This window comes from Acanthochromis polyacanthus, chromosome 1, assembly GCF_021347895.1.
Source record: "Acanthochromis polyacanthus isolate Apoly-LR-REF ecotype Palm Island chromosome 1, KAUST_Apoly_ChrSc, whole genome shotgun sequence".
Classification (NCBI taxonomy): Eukaryota; Metazoa; Chordata; class Actinopteri; family Pomacentridae; genus Acanthochromis; species Acanthochromis polyacanthus.
Window position 1 is genome coordinate 2,295,835 of NC_067113.1, and position 18,746 is coordinate 2,314,580.

General features: G+C 37.8%; 1 protein-coding gene across 3 annotated transcripts in view; it reads right to left on the bottom strand.

Moving 5' to 3' along the window:
* LOC110967034 (leucine-rich repeat and fibronectin type-III domain-containing protein 5-like) overlaps window positions 1-18,746 on the bottom strand; it is a 167,709-nt gene that overhangs the window by 33,899 nt on the left and 115,064 nt on the right. For all 3 annotated transcript variants that reach the window (XM_051947021.1, XM_051947015.1, XM_051947017.1), the window contains one exon: window positions 2,595-2,819. In XM_051947021.1, the coding sequence (XP_051802981.1) occupies window positions 2,595-2,791 (197 nt within the window). In that variant the 5' untranslated portion in view covers window positions 2,792-2,819. The remainder of the gene's footprint in view (window positions 1-2,594; window positions 2,820-18,746) is intronic.

Below are 18,746 nucleotides of genomic sequence, written 5' to 3' on the forward strand. Positions count from 1 at the left end.
CGATGAATTGACTGTGACTTACTCTGGGGCCTCGAAGAATGTGCCTTTTTTTTTTTTTGCACCAAAATGAGTTTTATTTCATTCCAATGTCAGTGGATAATGTGCTTGTATACCCATAGAAATCACCCTCGGTGATGACGCCCTGTCACAAAATTCAGTCACTTATTCATCTCCGCCGGAGGACCTCTTGATGACATCATAGATCAACGTCTCTGCTTCCAGTTTTGAGGAAACGTTCATCTTCACACATTAAGACTGAACAGAAGCTCTTATGTATTTATTTGAACAGGGTGCTTCTGCAGAAATATTGGTATATATAAAATATCTTCAGAAAACATTAAGCATCCACCACTTTGTGGATGTGCACAAGAAAAAGTAACAAGCCACTATTCTAGACAGTTGCAGTAACCATAACTTAGATCAGACAGTACAGTATGATGTACCTACAGCAGTTGTAAGCAAAAGTTACAGTTTACAGTTTCATGAGTACCAATAACTTAATTGGTTATTGAACATTTTGAGGTAGGAGAAACTTTTAATTGCTACAGTATCACCAACAATAACAGGAGTACTCCCAATATGAGTTTGGGAGCGACCAGTTGAGCGACCAAACTGGACTTGTTAGAAGTAAAATAGTAGCAAAAGTATATCAACAGAAAGTATTTATAGCAGTGTGTTGGCATTGTATTGACATCATTCACTTGCAGCGGTTTACGTTCCTGAACAAAACCTTTCATAACCTCACAACACATTATCTCACAATATACTTGACATTCCTCCTGATCCATATAAATAATTTGTGTTCGGGTTCAGTTAAAATACATTATCATTTAAGAAAAACAATCTGCAGACACAACGGAAAAAAGAGATAATGTTACACTTTACATAATGCATTTATTTCTCATTATTCATTGTAAAAGGCCAATCCCTGACAGTATCCAGCTGCTGGTTGGGAGTGCAGCTGCAGCTGCTCTGCCTGCTGTGATGGTGAAGCTGTGACTGAATGTATGGTTAATGTTCAGACTTCACACATAACTGTAATAATGGCCACGTCCATGTCATCTCAAGGCTTCAGTCATACAGTGTGTCTGGCAGTGATCAGTGAGAGCACTGCAGATCCTGGCCCGCTAATGCTCTTTCCTATTGCAATGGTACAGACTAAAGTCACAACAGAGGGTGCGCTGACTCTTTGTAGTTACATTCATAGCAGTCTATAGGCTACATATTACTTAACTGTATCATTGTAGCCCACAGTTTGAACAGTTGTGACTACAGAGAGTCAATGTAGTGTCAGAATTTTGGCTGTTACATTTGCATGTTTAGCAGTTCAGTAGTGTGCGTGCAGCAGTGGTTTTGCTCGCAGAGTGCTGTGTTGAAGCAGCTGCATTCCTAAACTCCTAAATAACCAAATAACGTATCTGTCATGAAAGAAGAACAGGTTCAAATGGTAACATTTGAACACATTATAAGCACCAGTATCAGCCAAAGTCCGCATGCTAATTTATATACAACCACAGCTAAACCATGTCAGCCAGGCAGAGCTGCAGCTGTGCTCACAATTGGAAGCTGGATACTGTGGGGGATCAAACTTTAAAAATAAACAAGAACTAATCAATGCATCATGTAGTGTGACACACCATTTCTCCTTTTCATAGCAGCTGTAGAGTGTCTCCTTAATCTGGCACTGTTTTAGAGTTGGACTGGACCAACACACTAACTGTTAGTAGAAATCAGAAGAAATGTCAAGTATATCGAGAAGTAACACAAAAAATGGTCTTCAAAAAATCTTGCTGTGACCTTTAGGAGGCACTATACTGGAGTGATTTTCCAATGAAACAAATAACCTTTTATTTCTAATCATGACTACATACACTGCTGCTCAAAAGTTTGGAGTTACTTAGAAATGCCCTTATTTTTGAAAGAAGAGCAGCTTTTTTTCCAGTGAAGATAACATTAACTTTATCAGAAGCACAGTCCAGATATTTTTATTCTGTCAAATGACTATTCTAGCTTGAAACGACTCGTTTTTAATGGAATATCCACATAGCAGTACAGAGGCCCATTTCTACAAACATCACTCCCGTGTTCTAATGGTACATTGTTTTAGCAAAGGCTCATTGATTATTTGAAAACCCTTGTGCAATTATTTTAGCACACAAATAAAAGGCTGAGTTTTCATGAAAAAAATGGAATTGTCTGGGTGACCCCAAACTATTGAATGGTAGTGTACGCAAGTGCAAATTTCCACTAGGCTGATGTTGTCAAGAAAGCTAACAACATGACATGGATTTCAATTTAAAAAAAGAAAAGTACACAGAATGGATTTAGCTACTGGGGAAAGTTTGGTGTATTATTTTGTGCAACAAGGTGCTATTTAAATTTGTCACATTACAATATATTGTACAGGTATTACTTGCCTGATATGACAGTATAATTAGTCTTAAATATTGCAGTGTACTTTTAACAGTATTACTTTAATGCAGAGCCCTCTGCACATTCAGTGGTAATGCACTGGCAAAGTTGCAGTAGAGTAGTATGCATCTACTGTGGTAGTGGTAAAATGGAAGTGGGATTATTACTGGTTTGATGCTCACCTTGTGACAAAGTTGTCCGCCAGCCGCAGCTCCACTGTATGCCTGTCAATGTTGGGAGGTACAAACAGCAGACCTTTCTTGGCGCAGAGGGTTGCCAGGTTGGGTGACAGGATCTGACATACACAGCGCTTCGGGCAGATCTGTGCCCGCACTGCCATAGCAACTGCCAGCATCACACACAGCAACAGCCTCTCCATGGTTACCACCCCTACCTGGATACAACACCTACAGAAACAAAGAGAAGCGTTAATGACGTTAGCCTTTTTTAATTCCTTTTGACAGTTTGATGTAAATTGAAAAAAGCAGAAAACTGAATCATAATCCGTTTATTAACATGTTAATATCTTCACAGTATCTGCAGAGCCTTCAGCAGTGTGAGCAAAGTGTGCTTCACACTGGGCAGCATTCCCACCATTGAGTATAACCTTCTCCTCCTACTCTGGGCTAAGCGACTACTCATCACCCACCGCACTTCCTCCTTTATCAACTAAACTGAATGCCAGCCAGAATGCAGAGAGCTGTATTCAAAGTTAAGTGTATGTATTAAAGATAAGGCAATAAGCGCAGTATGGTGAAGTGTGAGCTGCTCTCTGCAGAGGCCTGTTGTCGTTTTATTGTGGTAGTACTTGCACACATCAATGAATAACTCCTGAACCTTTATTATATTTGGCAACTTGAGTGAAACTGACTCTAAGTTCAAAATTTTCACCGGCAAAAATGACTAGATGAAGCCACGGGCCTCAGAGTTGACTCACCACTAGCTTTTAGGACATTGCTAATCAAAAACAAAGGGGGTGTATATGAGAGTCATTTATTGCTCAGCTGCATTGCTATACATGCACATTACATGGGTGCAAACATGCACACATATTCCGTCATCATTAGCAAGCTAATTAGGGAAGAATTAGAGAGAGAGAGAGAGATGGAGCAGGGTTAGGCAGGGAGAGGGAAAATGCTCATTAATGACAACCTTGATTGGGGTTTGAAGGACATAGGAGAATCAGGATTAAAGAGATCACAGTGCAAACACACACGCAGACACACGCTGATATACACATCCATATACAAAGACAACACAGGCCCGGTGAGGATGAAACAGCAGTCAGGGTTTTACCTCAGCAAGCCTTTCTCACAGTTTATCACACAGAAAATGCAGCAAAATGATGCAGACATTTTATATGTGTGATGTACTGCAACATGTTTTTAGCGCACTTCTCATCAAATTTAAAAGTAAAACTAGAAATATACTACCAATACCTTACATCATTTGTGAATCTTTATAAATAGTACGTAAGTTGTAAGCAACAGCTTAATTGGTCAGTTAAAAGTCACTCTGAGTTACCAAACTGTGAGCAATTGACTTTATTCAACATTCTTTTAACTGCAGACATGACAGCTTGAAACTGATGAGAATTTATCAATGACTTTGAATTGGAATTTTTACTGAATAATGATGGTTGTTTCACAACTTCAGAACCCGAAGTATGCAACGGTGAATATCATCTCACTGATCAATGAATAAATGAGAGAACTGCACAGAAAATGTCATTAGACTGGGACTGTTTGTTCCAAATAATCAGAGCATTTATGGCAATGATTGTACAAACAGAGGAGACAATCAATGAAGGAGAAATGAGTGAATTTTGAAAACGCGGCAAGCATTTTGACACAAAAGGATCTGGATAGATGATGGAGCAGCAAACATATAAATTAAAACAGGTTGTTTCAATCAATTCCTGTCTGTTTAGTTGTTATTTACAAGATTAATTGCATCCATTTGTAAAATCAAACAAACAAACAAAACAAAAACACTAAGGGATGTCTTGTAGAAAAGAATGGTTCTCATCAGGAAACCGTACATCGCCTCACTGACACAGACACAATTAAGGTGTTAAAATGAAAATGCATTTTGTTCAGTTTGTCCTCCATCTGTGGTGCGAATTCATTATTGTGGTGTTTCTGCATTGCGCTTCCCAAATACGGACTGTCAGTCACACCGACACCGCTGATCCTCACTCTGCAGGTCTGTTATTTATTCCCAAACAGAACTCAGACAACTTCTTCTTCGACAAATGTATTTTCTTGGAAACAGACAAAACCTCACCACTTAATCCTTCGTATATGTGCTTTTGTGGCTATTTTCAGCTTTTTTGAGCTTGCTTTGAGTCTCTTTGTGGTCACTTGATTGACTTTACACCTAATAAATGTTAACCATCACTTCAAGTAAACGCTTCAGACCCTGATGCCCTGAACCTCTGTGCCCTTCAGGTCACTTCAGTAATAAGAGCAGTTTAATGTTGTGATGTGTGTCATATTTCCAGCCAGTACAATAACTGTTGGAAGGACATAACCAAAGATGTGTCTGAAAACCATTTTAGCAATGAACATGTGTCCATTTGCTCATCTGAATAGTGTTGCTGGCTGCAGACAGATAGAAATGCTACACATTCATGTAATATCGAATCACGACCAGGTCTTATTAAGAAGCCATTCACCTTTCACTAAACTAGTTGTGAGGTGTTTTCTCTATATCCCTCTTTCATTTCTCTGTGTAATTACTGAGCTGCAAACTGCTGCGATGTTGGAGGTCATACAATCTCTGTTTTTCTTTCCCTTTTCTGTTTGAGTGCAGAGAAAAGAAGAGCAGAAATACAGAGCAGCAGCCTAAATGGAGCGCCAGATGACTCATACGTACTGGTGATACAGAGAGAGAGAGAGAGAGAGAGAAAGGAAGGGAGAGAGGGAGGTAGAGAGAGAGAAAGCTCATGACCCTTGTGACACAAAAGCAGATATCAGCTCATTAATTACTCTGAGAAATGACTGTAATGAGAGCGAATGAGAGAGAGACACAAAGAAATGGAAAGGAAACGAGGGAGAATTATCAGAGAGAGAGAGAGAGGAAAAAAAGAGAGATCAGAGAGCCAGCTAATTAAAACGAGTGCTGAGGTGTGAAAGGAAAAAAGGGGGAGAGGGACAAATTTCATTTAGAGAGAGGAGACGAGGTAGGATCGAGGATGCTGGAGTTATCCTTGCTTCTACGTGACGAACAAACCTTAAACTCCATCCACTGTATCACCAGGCCGGCTTATATAGCAGACACGTACAGAAGCAGAAATTTCACTAGAACTAAGCTTAATTTCACACCAACTTCTCCCTATGCACAAGTTAGTGACTCGGTGTAGCTCGCGGTGACATGTCGGAGCACTGGGATCAAATGGAATGGTGAATTCACCGAGGGGATTACTGGTGAGAAAGACAAATTAAGCTCTGTTTGTACTGGTGTGTAAAATGTGATTCTGTTTCACACATGTGTGCAGCCCTGCTTTATCCACTTCTTTGAAAGATGTCCACCCTTCTTTCCCCAAAGGTCTCCCAGGAAGCCAGTTTCACCCCTGGCTTGCTCACTGATGAACAACTGGCTTCCCCGGACAGCTCAAATGGATTCTCCACACGCTCCATATGCTGAAGCTGATCTCAGGCTGCATTTGAATCTCACGAGGATAACCAGCGGAACGACTTGGCAGTTAAGAGCAGCAGCTTGGAAGTATTCACACATCCAAACTCTTTTGAAGCTGCCAGGAAGTAATGATGGATTTTTGTAGAATATTTTTTTTCTCCCGATCAGCTTTTTCACGCTTAATGCACATCCAATTAGTTGTGATGCTTTTCAGAAGATATGTTTTGTGGGAAACAATACATTTAAGTATTAAGAGCAAATGTAAAAAAAAATCTGAGTCTTCATTTTATTCATCTAGAAACTCTTATACATTTATGTAGGGATTCCTCTGACTATTCTCAACTAACTGTCATTAGCTTAGCTGCGGTTTAAGGTTTAATCCCTTTAAAGGTTTCATTTCTGAAAGCCGATCGCTGTGTTCAAAAGTGCGTAGCATTTTTCAATCATCTGCCTCGCATACATCTCACAGAACTCAGTGTACAGTTACTCAATGTACTCAGTGTTTTGTTGAAGCCTCGTAAGCTTTGCAGACATGGTGCAAATTGTGTTAAGCATGTCTGATTTATTAGCTAACACGTACCTTTTAATTCATGGGCTAAACATCTGACTTCTCTGCTCAATTGACTGTCCACTTTGTAGATCTCATAATGAATGCAGGCAAGAAGTCTCCAGCTTGTATATCACTGAAACAAGTATTACAACTTGAGACTTGAGACAATTAGAGACTTTTAAAAGTATTTGTCTTTTCAATTGTCCTTTTTAATGACCACTCATTGTAGATTTTCACTGTAAACACAGTGTTAATTTCAACCCAGAAGCTTGAGCTACCGATTACTACCGATTACCGATTGCTATCAAGTCCATTTGTCAGTAATGTATGCAGATGAATGCATGAATTACTCATTAACCTACACATATCCTTATGTCTGAATATGTCATCTCGTGTCAACATCATGTAGTTTCACAGACATGAAGTAAGACAGTTTTCCAACCTACTGTTGTGGAGAGAAAAAAAAATCTCAACCAAGTGACAGCCAAGATGACAAAACCAAAACATTCCCTGTTAATATTTATAACTAAATGCTGGGGAACCATACTGGTTCTATACATATTCATGTCTTATTGCCTGTTGTGAATCAAAAGCTCGTAACCACCACCTTTCCCACATGACGTGAACGTAGCTTTAGAAATAGGAAACTACTTTGAAGATGCTAAAGTGTCATCCAGCAGTTTTGCAGGGCTCTTTGCTGAGGTGCTGAGAAGTGTCAGGTAGTTTACTATGGCTCTTGTTGTGATAAAATAGATTAGTTATGTCAACATTAGGACAACACGTCGTATGTTGAAGTGTTCTACTGCTGTCTCAAAGCCCCGGGCTCTTGTAGAGGAGAGTGACATTGTTTACTGCAACATACTACCATTCAGACTGAAAATCCACACAGGCGTGCAGCCTCAGGAGGTTAATGTGAGACAGAATATTGGACCATTGAAGAGACTTAAAGTTTCAGAACAGTGCCTCACTCAGCTCAAACCATATATCTATCTATCTCTCTATGTATATTGGCATTAGCAAACACAGAAGATTATGGAGATTTCTCCTTCATTCATCAGATTCCTGCTAGCTGCAGCATTATCCCAATGTATTTCATTTCATTTCACAAGAAGCATTTTTTTTCTTTCAATCAGCTGTTATGCAATGCATGTGCAAAGATTAGCATAGTGTATGGACGTTGATGTGGGAATATATAAGAATGTTTACTGGAAATATACTGGAGAAGATACGGCTCACATTTATTTTGTGTGGACATCACTATGTTGCTTGCCACCCATTAAATCTGACTTCAAAAGGTCAAATATATAATATTCACTGCATAATAAACAAAATACACAACGCTCATATTATTTTTCCTTATTGGTGTTTTTGATTTATCTGTGATATGCATCTAGAATTGTGCCTATGTAAGTATAATATACATGAACATTTAAATGTATTAAAATCAGCAGCAGCATCTCTTTCATGATCTGTCCTCATTGCAAACCCTGTTATGAAATGGTGGAATTCACAATTCAACTGGTAAATTAATAAAAAAAAACATTAACAAAAACAAAACATCCCATAATTAATGAACTATTCTGTCACTTAGATCTCATTGATAGGGAATTGCACATAACTGAATTTAAAGGTGATGTTGATTCAACCACTTCAGTCCTTGTCTGTGTTGTGAAATTTTCACTTGAAAAAAACTATCTGCAAATCCAGTTAGTAACAGCTCCACAACTGTAAGGCCAAAATGAACTATTTTGGGCTCTGTGGATAAAAAGTAATCTTGGAGAATTGATCCATCCATCCATTCTCTATACACCGCTTTATCCTCACTAGGGTCATGGGGGGTGCTGGAGCATATCCCAGCTGACTCGGGTGAAGACAGAGGACACCCTGGACAGGTCGCCAGTCTGTCGCAGGGCTACATATACAGACAAACAATCACACTCACATTCACACCTACGGGCAATTTAGAATAATCAATTAACCTCAGCATGTTTTTGGACTGTGGGAGGAAGCCGGAGTACACGGAGAAAACCCACGCATGCACAGGGAGAACATGCAAACTCCATGCAGAAAGATCCCAGCCCCACCCCGGGATTTGAACCGGGGATCTTCTTGCTGCAAGGCGAAAGTGCTAACCACTGTGCAGCCAATCTTGGAGAATTTTGAAATATATGTCTACTTATCTCCATCAGTGAGCTAGATTAAGATCTGAAGAACTCTAACAAGGATCGATACTTGTGTTTCCACCTACAAATTGTAAATTAGAGAGCCTTATAACAATGAGTCAGTCAAGAGTGATGCCACTAAACTTGTTCTAAAAATTCTCAGCTGCGACTCTGCCAAATACCAAATTTGATGAAGCAGAAATGAAACATTAACACTGAACCTTTGTTGACCGTAAATAGACTTTTGATACAATAGATCATACTATACTTCTGAACAAACTGAGTAAGTATGGCATCAGAGGGGTGGCACATCAGTGGATTTCTAGTTACTTAGAAAATAGAAAGCAGTATGTGCAGATAGATAATGCAAAATCTGAATCATATCTAGTAAAATATGATCTGCCTTAGGGGTCGGTCCTTGGACCAAAACTATTTATTTTATATATCAGTGACTTTATTTCAGTGTCTAAACTGCTCAAATGTATGATATGACTTTATTTTATTGTGGGGAAAATTTAACACAGGTGTTGAATGTGGTCAAAAAATAAGTTAGAAAAATAAAAATATTGGCCTGATATCAATAAATTGTCACTAAATCTGGGGAAAAAACAAACTTCAAGATATTTGTAACAGAGAGAAATATGTTGATTGTTCAGTTAATATAGATGGTATTGAAATTAATAGAGTAAGGGAAACTAAGTTTTTGGGTGTCATGGCTGATGAGAATTTGAAGAAAAAATGACATAAATTATACAAAAGTAAAAATATAAAAAAAATTGATATATTATACTAAGTGAAGGGTTTGTTGGATAACAAAGTACTGTACATGTTAGATAATTCTATGATTGTTCCATATCTGACCTACTGTGCTGAAGTTTGGGGAAATGCCTGTAAGACAAACATCCAGTCAATTTTCGTTTTACAGAAAAAAGAACCATCAGAATAACCAGTCTAAAAATATATATACAGTAGAGATCCAACAAACCCATTATTCCTTCAGTTAAAACTGCTGAAATTTCACAACATAGTAGATTATAGTAGTCTGCAAATTATGTTTAAAGCTCATCAAGAAATTTTACCACTTAATGTCCAGAACAGATTTGCAAAAAAGAGAAAGTCAGTATAACTTAAAAGGAGCAGAGATCTTCACAAAACCAAGTTTTAGGATGAAATTAATGGAACGTTGCATTTCTGTGAAAGGGGTCAATTAAAGGAACAATCTATGCAAGGAATCAAAAGAACCTAAATCACACATAAGAACGGAATTATGAGTATCATAGTGTTATGTGAGAAAACTTTGATAGAGTGGCAGTGCAGGCCTCTCAGACTTTATAGTCATTTTGTTGTTTGTTTTAAAATCTTATTGTAAACTGATTGTTATAAAGGGACAGATTACATAAATTCATTCTTATTTTTGCTCCCTTTCATTCAAAAGTTTGGAAATTTTTGTTTTTGTTTTTCTATTGTATTGAATTGAATTGTTTATCCTTTTGTCAATGAATGAAATAAAAACTAACAAACCTCACATCCACCTCAGGTTACACAAACGAATGAGACCTCAGTTTAGTAAATGCAGCTTTTGAGTGAATATTTCTATCAATAACTTATGTAATTTCCAAGGTCAAACAGTTTCCTCGGAGGATTTGAATTACATATTTATCATGTTTGTGTACATTTATTTTATTTTATTTATTTTTTCACCTGGTACAGTGTGTCAAACACTAAAAGTAAAAATAAAAAAATAAATAAATGAATAAACAGATGTCCTTGAAACACAGCACACATTAAGAAAGGCTTTGAGACAATCAAAGTGAAGCTGAAACAAAATGGGAGGACATCATTTGGCCGCCGTGTTTGTTGTTCGCTCTGCATGCTGACTTTAATACAAAGTACAGAGAGATTACAGCATTTTGCTGTTGCTGCTGGAAAACCTTTGAGCTCCTGTTTTTCATTTTCGTGAGTGAATTAATAGTTTACATGGTCATCTGTGCCTTCAAGCGTGTACCTTGGTTTGTACCAGAATAATGCATAACAAAAATGCACAAATGCCCAAACCACTTAAACCAACCTGCTGCCTTTGTGTTCTCTTGCTTCTACGATTTGTTTTCGTCCGTGTCCACTGGAGTAAACCTTATGCTTGAGCTAATGGCTTTACCCACTTGAACAACGAGGGTCAGCAGCTGCCTAAATACATCACAATTGCTTTTTATTCAATTAGTGCACTTCGAGACTGCTGCACTGGGCAAGGCCAAACACACACGCAAGGAAAAAAAAAAGGAATCTCAGCCACAGTGAGACTCGACTCCCATCTGCATGCGTGCTTTGCATTCAAAAGAGAAACCAGATACGCTCTTTGTATGCAGACAGACACGTGTGAACACGAGCAGAAAGTCACAGAGGTAAATCATGATGAGGACAAAAATAGAGCTGCCACACAAAATTCTCATTCGTTTTGGAAGCAATGATGGAAAATATTCTGATTTACTCAGGTTTTATTCCTTGATAGCATGTCCATACTGTTTTTTTTTCTATGCAAGAAGACACATTATAAGCAGTCAGCACCACAAGGGAGCCTTTCTGACCTGACAGAGAAGTGTACAAATGATCAAATCTCAACAATATGGATTTAGATGGTGTTTCACTCATAGGGTGGGGTTTTGTGTAATTATCTTTTTATTCACAAATGGCTGAAATATTTTCAATATGAGAATTTGCCATTATTAGTGCATATCAGTTTGTTTTTTTGAGTTTGAGTCGTAGGTGAGCTGGTGTGCTCGAGCTGCAGCGAGTGACTGAGGGGAGGATGCAAAGAGAGGTGGCGACTCCATAGATCTGCACATTCTAAAAGGGCCAGTGATCTAGAGTTACGTAAGTCAAGTAATACAATGAAACTTGTAAATATGTTTGTATAAGTACCAAAGAGTGATGAGAATCAATGAGAATTTTGTTAAAGTGTCCTAAAATAACACTTTCCATCTGGTGGGGGCCTGTACTTGTATCTGTTGTTAAAATACAACCTTTGGACATTTTTGAAACATTTTTGAAGAGCATGGAAAATTCAAAGAAGAGGCAGCCCATTGCTACTATTACTGTAGCATTGTTGTCATTCGCATTTCTGCTGCAGCAGATTTGGTAGAGTTCAGGTTTAGACCTTTAAAATTCAGATTTAATAACATAAATCCTTACTGACTTACTGTTATGTTGCTCTCTAATTTACAGTTTTGGTCTGGCACAAGCAAAAATTGCAGATTTTCAAGTCTCATTCTGCCTGGTGATAGGAACAAGGCGACATATTGTATTGAAAAACTCCTCCAAGTGCATTCATAGTGACCAAGGTTGTTTATTTAGTCCTTACAGATGTGAAATTATCGCTGGCAGAATTTGAGAATGTTTTTACTGTGGAAATTTCCAAAAGGGCTTAGGGGGCCAGTGGATACATACATAATATTTTTCTAAAAGATTGACACGAAAACTGGATGTCTCAACCTCCCAGGAACAGAGCTGAGCTGTGAAGTGACTTTAGTGTAACTCCCACTGCCACAAGGCTAAAAAGGCATTGTCTGCATACACAATCACTGAAAATAGAGGAGCAGTGAAAGATTGATACATTTTTTTAAGCAGCACTCTTGACTTAAGTTTTGAATTTGATATGTTTGGTTGAGCAATAATGGGAAAATCTTGAAGACCTGTAATTAATGTATATGCATGCTGTCTACTGCTTTGGCCAGGGAATGGATATGCTCCATGACCACATATGCAACTTTTAGAAAGAAACTTAAAAAATCAAGTTAAAACAAACTCCTACTCACCTGTAATATTAGCTGTTATCTTTAAGCTCTTCTCATAGCAGTGTAAAATGCAACTAAAATGCCTACAATATTCAGAGAGAAACAGGATCCAAATACAGGAAGACACTAACTCCAGTAAACTGCATTTTTGAGAAAAAACAAAACAAAACAAAACATTGTTGGTAGGTTCCTTTAATGGGTAAGAGTTTCAAAAGCCAAACTGGCAAAAATGGAAGTTACTGGCTACCATTGCACCTGTGAGAGACAAAAAGACATTGTAACGACTGAAGCTAAACTATTCCATTCACTTTTTTTGGTTTTTGCTTTGCAGTAAATAGAAATGAAGCCTTCCTCCAGAACCTAGAACATCTCTCGTGCCCAGCTACTATTATTAACCTACAGTGAACAATTGCTGCTCAGTGAAGAAGGTTAGCAGCAGTCAGTTTCAGTTCATCCACCTCACTAACACTGAACCGCGATTCATTTTGCAAATGCGTGTTTTCATTTCATCAAGGCTGACGAATTCTTCTTTAGCCTGCCTCCTGCCCTCTATCCCGATTCTTCCTTTATGGCTGAATTGGGTTTAATGGTTGAAATCAAACCAATCAAAGGCAGATACAGCCAGAGGAATGATTTATAGGAGCACATGAGCTGCCGGGAATTGGAGACGATCACTGCCAAGGTCAGTCTGATAAGAGTGGAATGAGAGAACACACGTGAGCTTAATACTTGCACACAAATATGTAAGCATGTTTATTGCCAAGACACAGAAGTAGACACTGAATGTATGTCAAGATGTATATGCACCACTTGTGTATTGATTTCTGTTATAAATGCACTCACAGGCATTATGTGTACGACTGGGAGAGAAGCGGTGAAAGCAAAAAAAAAAAAAAAGGAAAAAGTGAGGAAGATGTGTAACATGAGATCTTGGTGGTGCGATACTTTAAGTGCCTGATTCATGGTGGCACGGTGTAACCTCTGGTCTACAATGCTATTTCTGCAACATTACATCACAGCACTATTTTTCAAAACACGCCTGAGTGCATCCATCACTGACTATCAGATGATATTATGTTCACAAGACAGTTTCTATGGCCCAACGTTACTATCGCTGTCCCTCAGAATGCACACAAGAACCTACATCAGAGCTGCTGAAGAGCGTCCGATGTAAAACGGCTTCTCATGTCGTTGTATGAGGGATCAAGGCCTGCTGGTGCCTGTGGTTTGGACTGTAAAGCAGTGCATACATCATGTGGTGGGGATAAAATCTTCAATGAAGTTATTTCAATTGTAATACATCATGTAACCTATAGTCCAGCACTGACGGAAGAGTATGTGTACAGAAATAACTCTTGTACAGTGAACTGTTCTTTCAGTGCTCGATTGGTTGGTCCACCAATTCTATCCATAGTAAAATTGTCATTCATGGTCCCCTGATGATGAATCGTAAGTTATGTTGTTCATGATGTTTTGAAAGATTTTTCATTCATAGCGACAAACCACTGGATGGAAAGCCGTGATATTTGATACATGTATTCATGTTCTGCATAGTGACCATTACAATAACTTTGGCAACTCTCAGACTTTACATCTGGTCAAAATTTGTACAATTTTGTTGATTACTTTGCAATATGACCCAACAGCTATCAGTAAATTAGAATTTAGCACAAAGCAAGAGCAATAGTGGGGCTGTACAAGCCTAAAGGGAAGCTTTTTAGGTGTTTTTTTAACATCCTATCTCACAAAAAAAGAAAGACTTCTCTTTGATTCAGTGCTTTTGATTCAATGCAAGAATGCACATCGACTCTCAGACACCTCTAGCATCGATCAGAATGCAATTTAAGTGTCCGGGTTTTTTGCAACTATGTTCATAAGTAATTCCTGATATCATTATTGTAGCACAGCCTTTGATACGTGAATATGTATGCTGCTGCAATGCCACATATGACAAAAATATGATTAATGCAAAAATTACTGAAAGTAATGAATGTGTTTCTGTTCCATCAAATCTTGTAGAGTTGTAGTTGATCATTTTTAAAGCAGCTTCAATATCATCAGTGTGTATTCACTGCTAGCTGGTATTTACTCTTCATTTTACAGTGAAAGGGAATTTTCCTGGAATTTTCTAATGTCAACATAGATGCTTGATCATTTTGACCTCACAGAAATGTGGAGCTGTTTCTGACTTATGTTGGGGATATTTTTCAGGTGGACATTTAAAAAAAAAAAAAGTAGCCTCTAGGGCTTACAGGGTAAAGCTGTCAAGCTCAAGTCTCTGCTGAGAGCAAATCTGCCAAATGCATTCTGTTTCACTATACTGTGTCCTTCTGTCTCATTCACACAAACAAACACCCACATTTACCCACACACGTATACTCTAACCAAATCTTATAGTCCACGGTATTGCATTGTATAACAAGGAAATCAGGACAAACTACTCAAAAAGGATCCCTACATAAATGTGTGTTTTTGTTTGTGGTTTCACTGTGCAATTGCAACATCTTAACTAGTGTTTTTGCATTATTTTGCACTAATTTGCATTACTGTTTATAGCAACAACAAGTATTTAGATTTAATTAAAACTTTGCAAGGCTGTGATTGTTTAACATTGCTTTCAGTATGCAGTGAGATTTAAATTGCAGAGACTTAAATTTGCTTTGGTTTGGTAATTTATCAAAGCGAACACAGTAACATTTGCTTTAGGAAATGGTATATGCAATAATGAAAACAGCCCCTAACAGTTTATTGGTCTGCGAGGAACACATCATTTTTCTTCCACCGTATTTAGCATTTGCTGAAATTACTGTGTACTGTAAATGATGTGTCTTCAACCTATTTTACGCAGTTTGAAGTCCATGTGGGAACAAAGTGAAAAGACAATTATGAACAAACTAAGCAAAACCATAAGGACTGATAAGCTTAATGAGCATGAATATTTTATCATCAAACTGCTGTGTAGTTCTCAAGCAAAACACTGAAGAAAAGTGAACAGTGGAATTCATTAAAATGCGATCAAATATAAGAACATAATGTAAAAGGAAGTTGGTTAAACTAAGATGACTATAAAGAGAAGCAGAGAAAAAAAACTAAAAGGCTCGAAGGAAAGAAAGATATACAGAAAGGGTTTATTTTCATAATGAGCTCTCTAGGGTGAAAAAAAGTATTAATCGTGAATTTGGAAGGGGGGATGAATATTTAATTTAAGAAGTCTAAATTGGGTCAAGTTTTTTTTTTTAGATTAGAAACATAGAGATAGTAAGTGGTGGCAGTGGACTGCAGATTCACATTAAAACGACAAACGAGACAGGAACAACATAAGTCATTGAAGTTACTCAGGTGTCTGGTACATGTTTAGACAATTTTTGGAAGTCATAAAATCTAAATATGTTAAAAGCTTTAATATAATTACTATTATAATGGAATAGTGTCACTTTATGTGCTATCTTAGCAGAGTAAAATGACAAAATGTCACTGAGGTGGCAAATGACTTATGCATAACGCATAAACAACATTAGTGAGAACAAAAAAACAAAGCAGGTTTAAAGACACGTTATCTTTTAAAATGAATAAATATTAATTGTAGTCAGAAATTGTGAAAACAGAAAGAACTGGACAATTTTTACCTTTTCAACTGAAAAATGCATTGGTCTGTCAGGTAATTATTCTGTCAGTCAGTTATTCTGAGCTTCAAATCATAATATTTGATTAACATCACTTTATTCAACATTATTATTATTATGTTTAAAAGCTGCTTGCACTAACAAGATTCTGTAATAATAAAAAGAAGGAAAAAGTTTTGTGCTCGTTAGCACCACTTCTTTCTTTAGGCCACTGATAACTCAGCTAAAACCAATTATCATGTAATGACAATTCAAGGACTCTCATTTTGATGACCTTATAAAGTTGATACAGCCATGACAGGAGTTACACAACCAGCAGAAACAGAACAACTAATATCCATTTGGAGTTCTGTTTCTGGTTTGCGGATGAATACAAGAACAGTATTTTTTTCCCCCTTTTGCCTCTGCTATGGTCTCCACCAGCAATGTCTGGCTTTGGTTTCTAACTTTGTCTACCTTCTGTTTGGTGCTAACACACAGTGGGTTTGTGGAGCTTTTCGCCTCGACCCAGTTTGTTAATGTATTATTACGCCAAAGTATTGAATTGCTCAGAAGCTGGTGTGCAAAATAAGGCAAAGTGCCCTGCAGAAGATGTCTGATGCATATACTTAGATGTTGAAGGCTGACTGAGCAGGACAATTTCCTCTCCCATTACTCCAGCAGTTGAATGCATCACAACATGGGACATGAGCATTATTTTAGAATTATACAGAAGTATCAGCTGAAAGTAGTGTAGAAATCTGATTATTTCACAAAGAATAAGCTACATAAAATGCACTAAAGCTGTACTTTTTTAAAGGTAAAATGTATTGACAGGATTCAGAGAATACTCACATACACACTCATTCATTGATCCATTCACTCACACTTAGCTTTCACTTCATCTCCATCTTGTTGATATGCGTGCAGAATTCATAATTAATTAGCTATTTGTGTGTGTCTGCAATGTTGTGTTACACTGGAAATGTCTCTGTTATGTCAGTGAAGCCGATTTGATTTGAATGGATGAAGAAAGCAAGCAGAAGAGAGAGCAAGAGAGCGATAGAAAAAAAGGTGGGAGGATGACAAACACTTTCCATCATCCTCGAGGCAAGAGAAGGCCGTGTGCTTATATAAGAATACACACACATGCACACATATAAATCTCTACACACTCAAAGACGGTGTTTTTGTTTGTTGATATGCAGATCTGTATATGAGTTTGGCCTACAGAGCAAAGCATTGTGGGAGGGCATGGCGAACATATTATGGCATTAGCTCGTAATGACACATTGTTCGTCTGTGATGTGCACTTGTGTGTGCCGTCTCAAAATAGCCCATGTGAGAGTGCAACAGCGAATGTGGAAGCATAAAACTCTGTGCCTGTGTGTCTCATCTCAGCGCCTATCACTCATACTATTTTCTACTGTACTGCACTGGTGCTTTTGACAGCACAGATAGCAGAAAGTGTATGTGTGTCTGAGAGAAAGGAAGACACAGATTCCAGTTGAAATGATAAGCAAGAGGCGGCCATCTTTTTGTCTTCCAAACAATTAAAAATAAAATAGCCAAACTCTCGGTGGGAAACCAGAGCGTGGTGCATCTTCCTGAAAGGATATTTCCTACAGGATGAGAAATTTCTTCTTCTCAAATGCCTCTCCATCCCGCTGCGAGGCCCTTCACATCTCAACTATTGACTTTTTTTTTTTCTGTGTTGGTGCAGAAGCAATCAAACGGCTACAGCCTCTAACAATCCCCAGCAGCCCTTGTACTTCTGAACGTTACCTTGAATGTGAATTGCTTGACTGATGTATTTTCTCTTCATTTAACTGGATTTCCTTTTGAAAGAGGATCCAGCCAGAAATTAAATTTGCACAGGGAAGAGCAACTGTCTGGCTGTCTGAGACGTAACAAAAACAGTATATAATTCGTTTCTATCCGTAATTTCTTTAATTACATAGAGAGAAAATAATTGTCATACTGAACAAGATTAAAAACTTTGTGAGATGATGTGATTATATTCCCCTCAAGCAGTACAGGTGCATCTGGGAATATTTAACATTAGCTGCTTGAAATGATGCACCACAATCACAATATATATTAACTGTCTCAACAGTGTGTCGCCAAAAGGATTTTTATGTCCTTTGGTTGCATTTAGCGCTACAGAAGAAACGGGAAATCTCTACTAGAGGCGTCAGCTGCCACAATAAAACAACCCTGTTCTCTAACTATTATTATTATAATACTATTATTATTATCAATAATAATAATAATTATTATTATTGTGAAATCTTTATTCCAGACTCAAAATGGTCCATAAAATTACATACAAATACAATTTAAAAAAAACAAAAAAAACAGTAACAAAACAAAGAAAAAAAAACAAAAACACTACACATGTAAACTATATAAACACTCTCTCCAGTGTCTCCAGAGCACAGAAGTGTACCGGACACTGCTCTGCCCAGGTTTGACAAAGGCTTGAATAACTTTATTGTCAGAATCCATGAGTCGCTTAATGAACAACTGGCTCGCACTGGTCCACCGAGGGACCTTCATAAAAAGCCTAAAGGCATCATTGTATGCCACATGC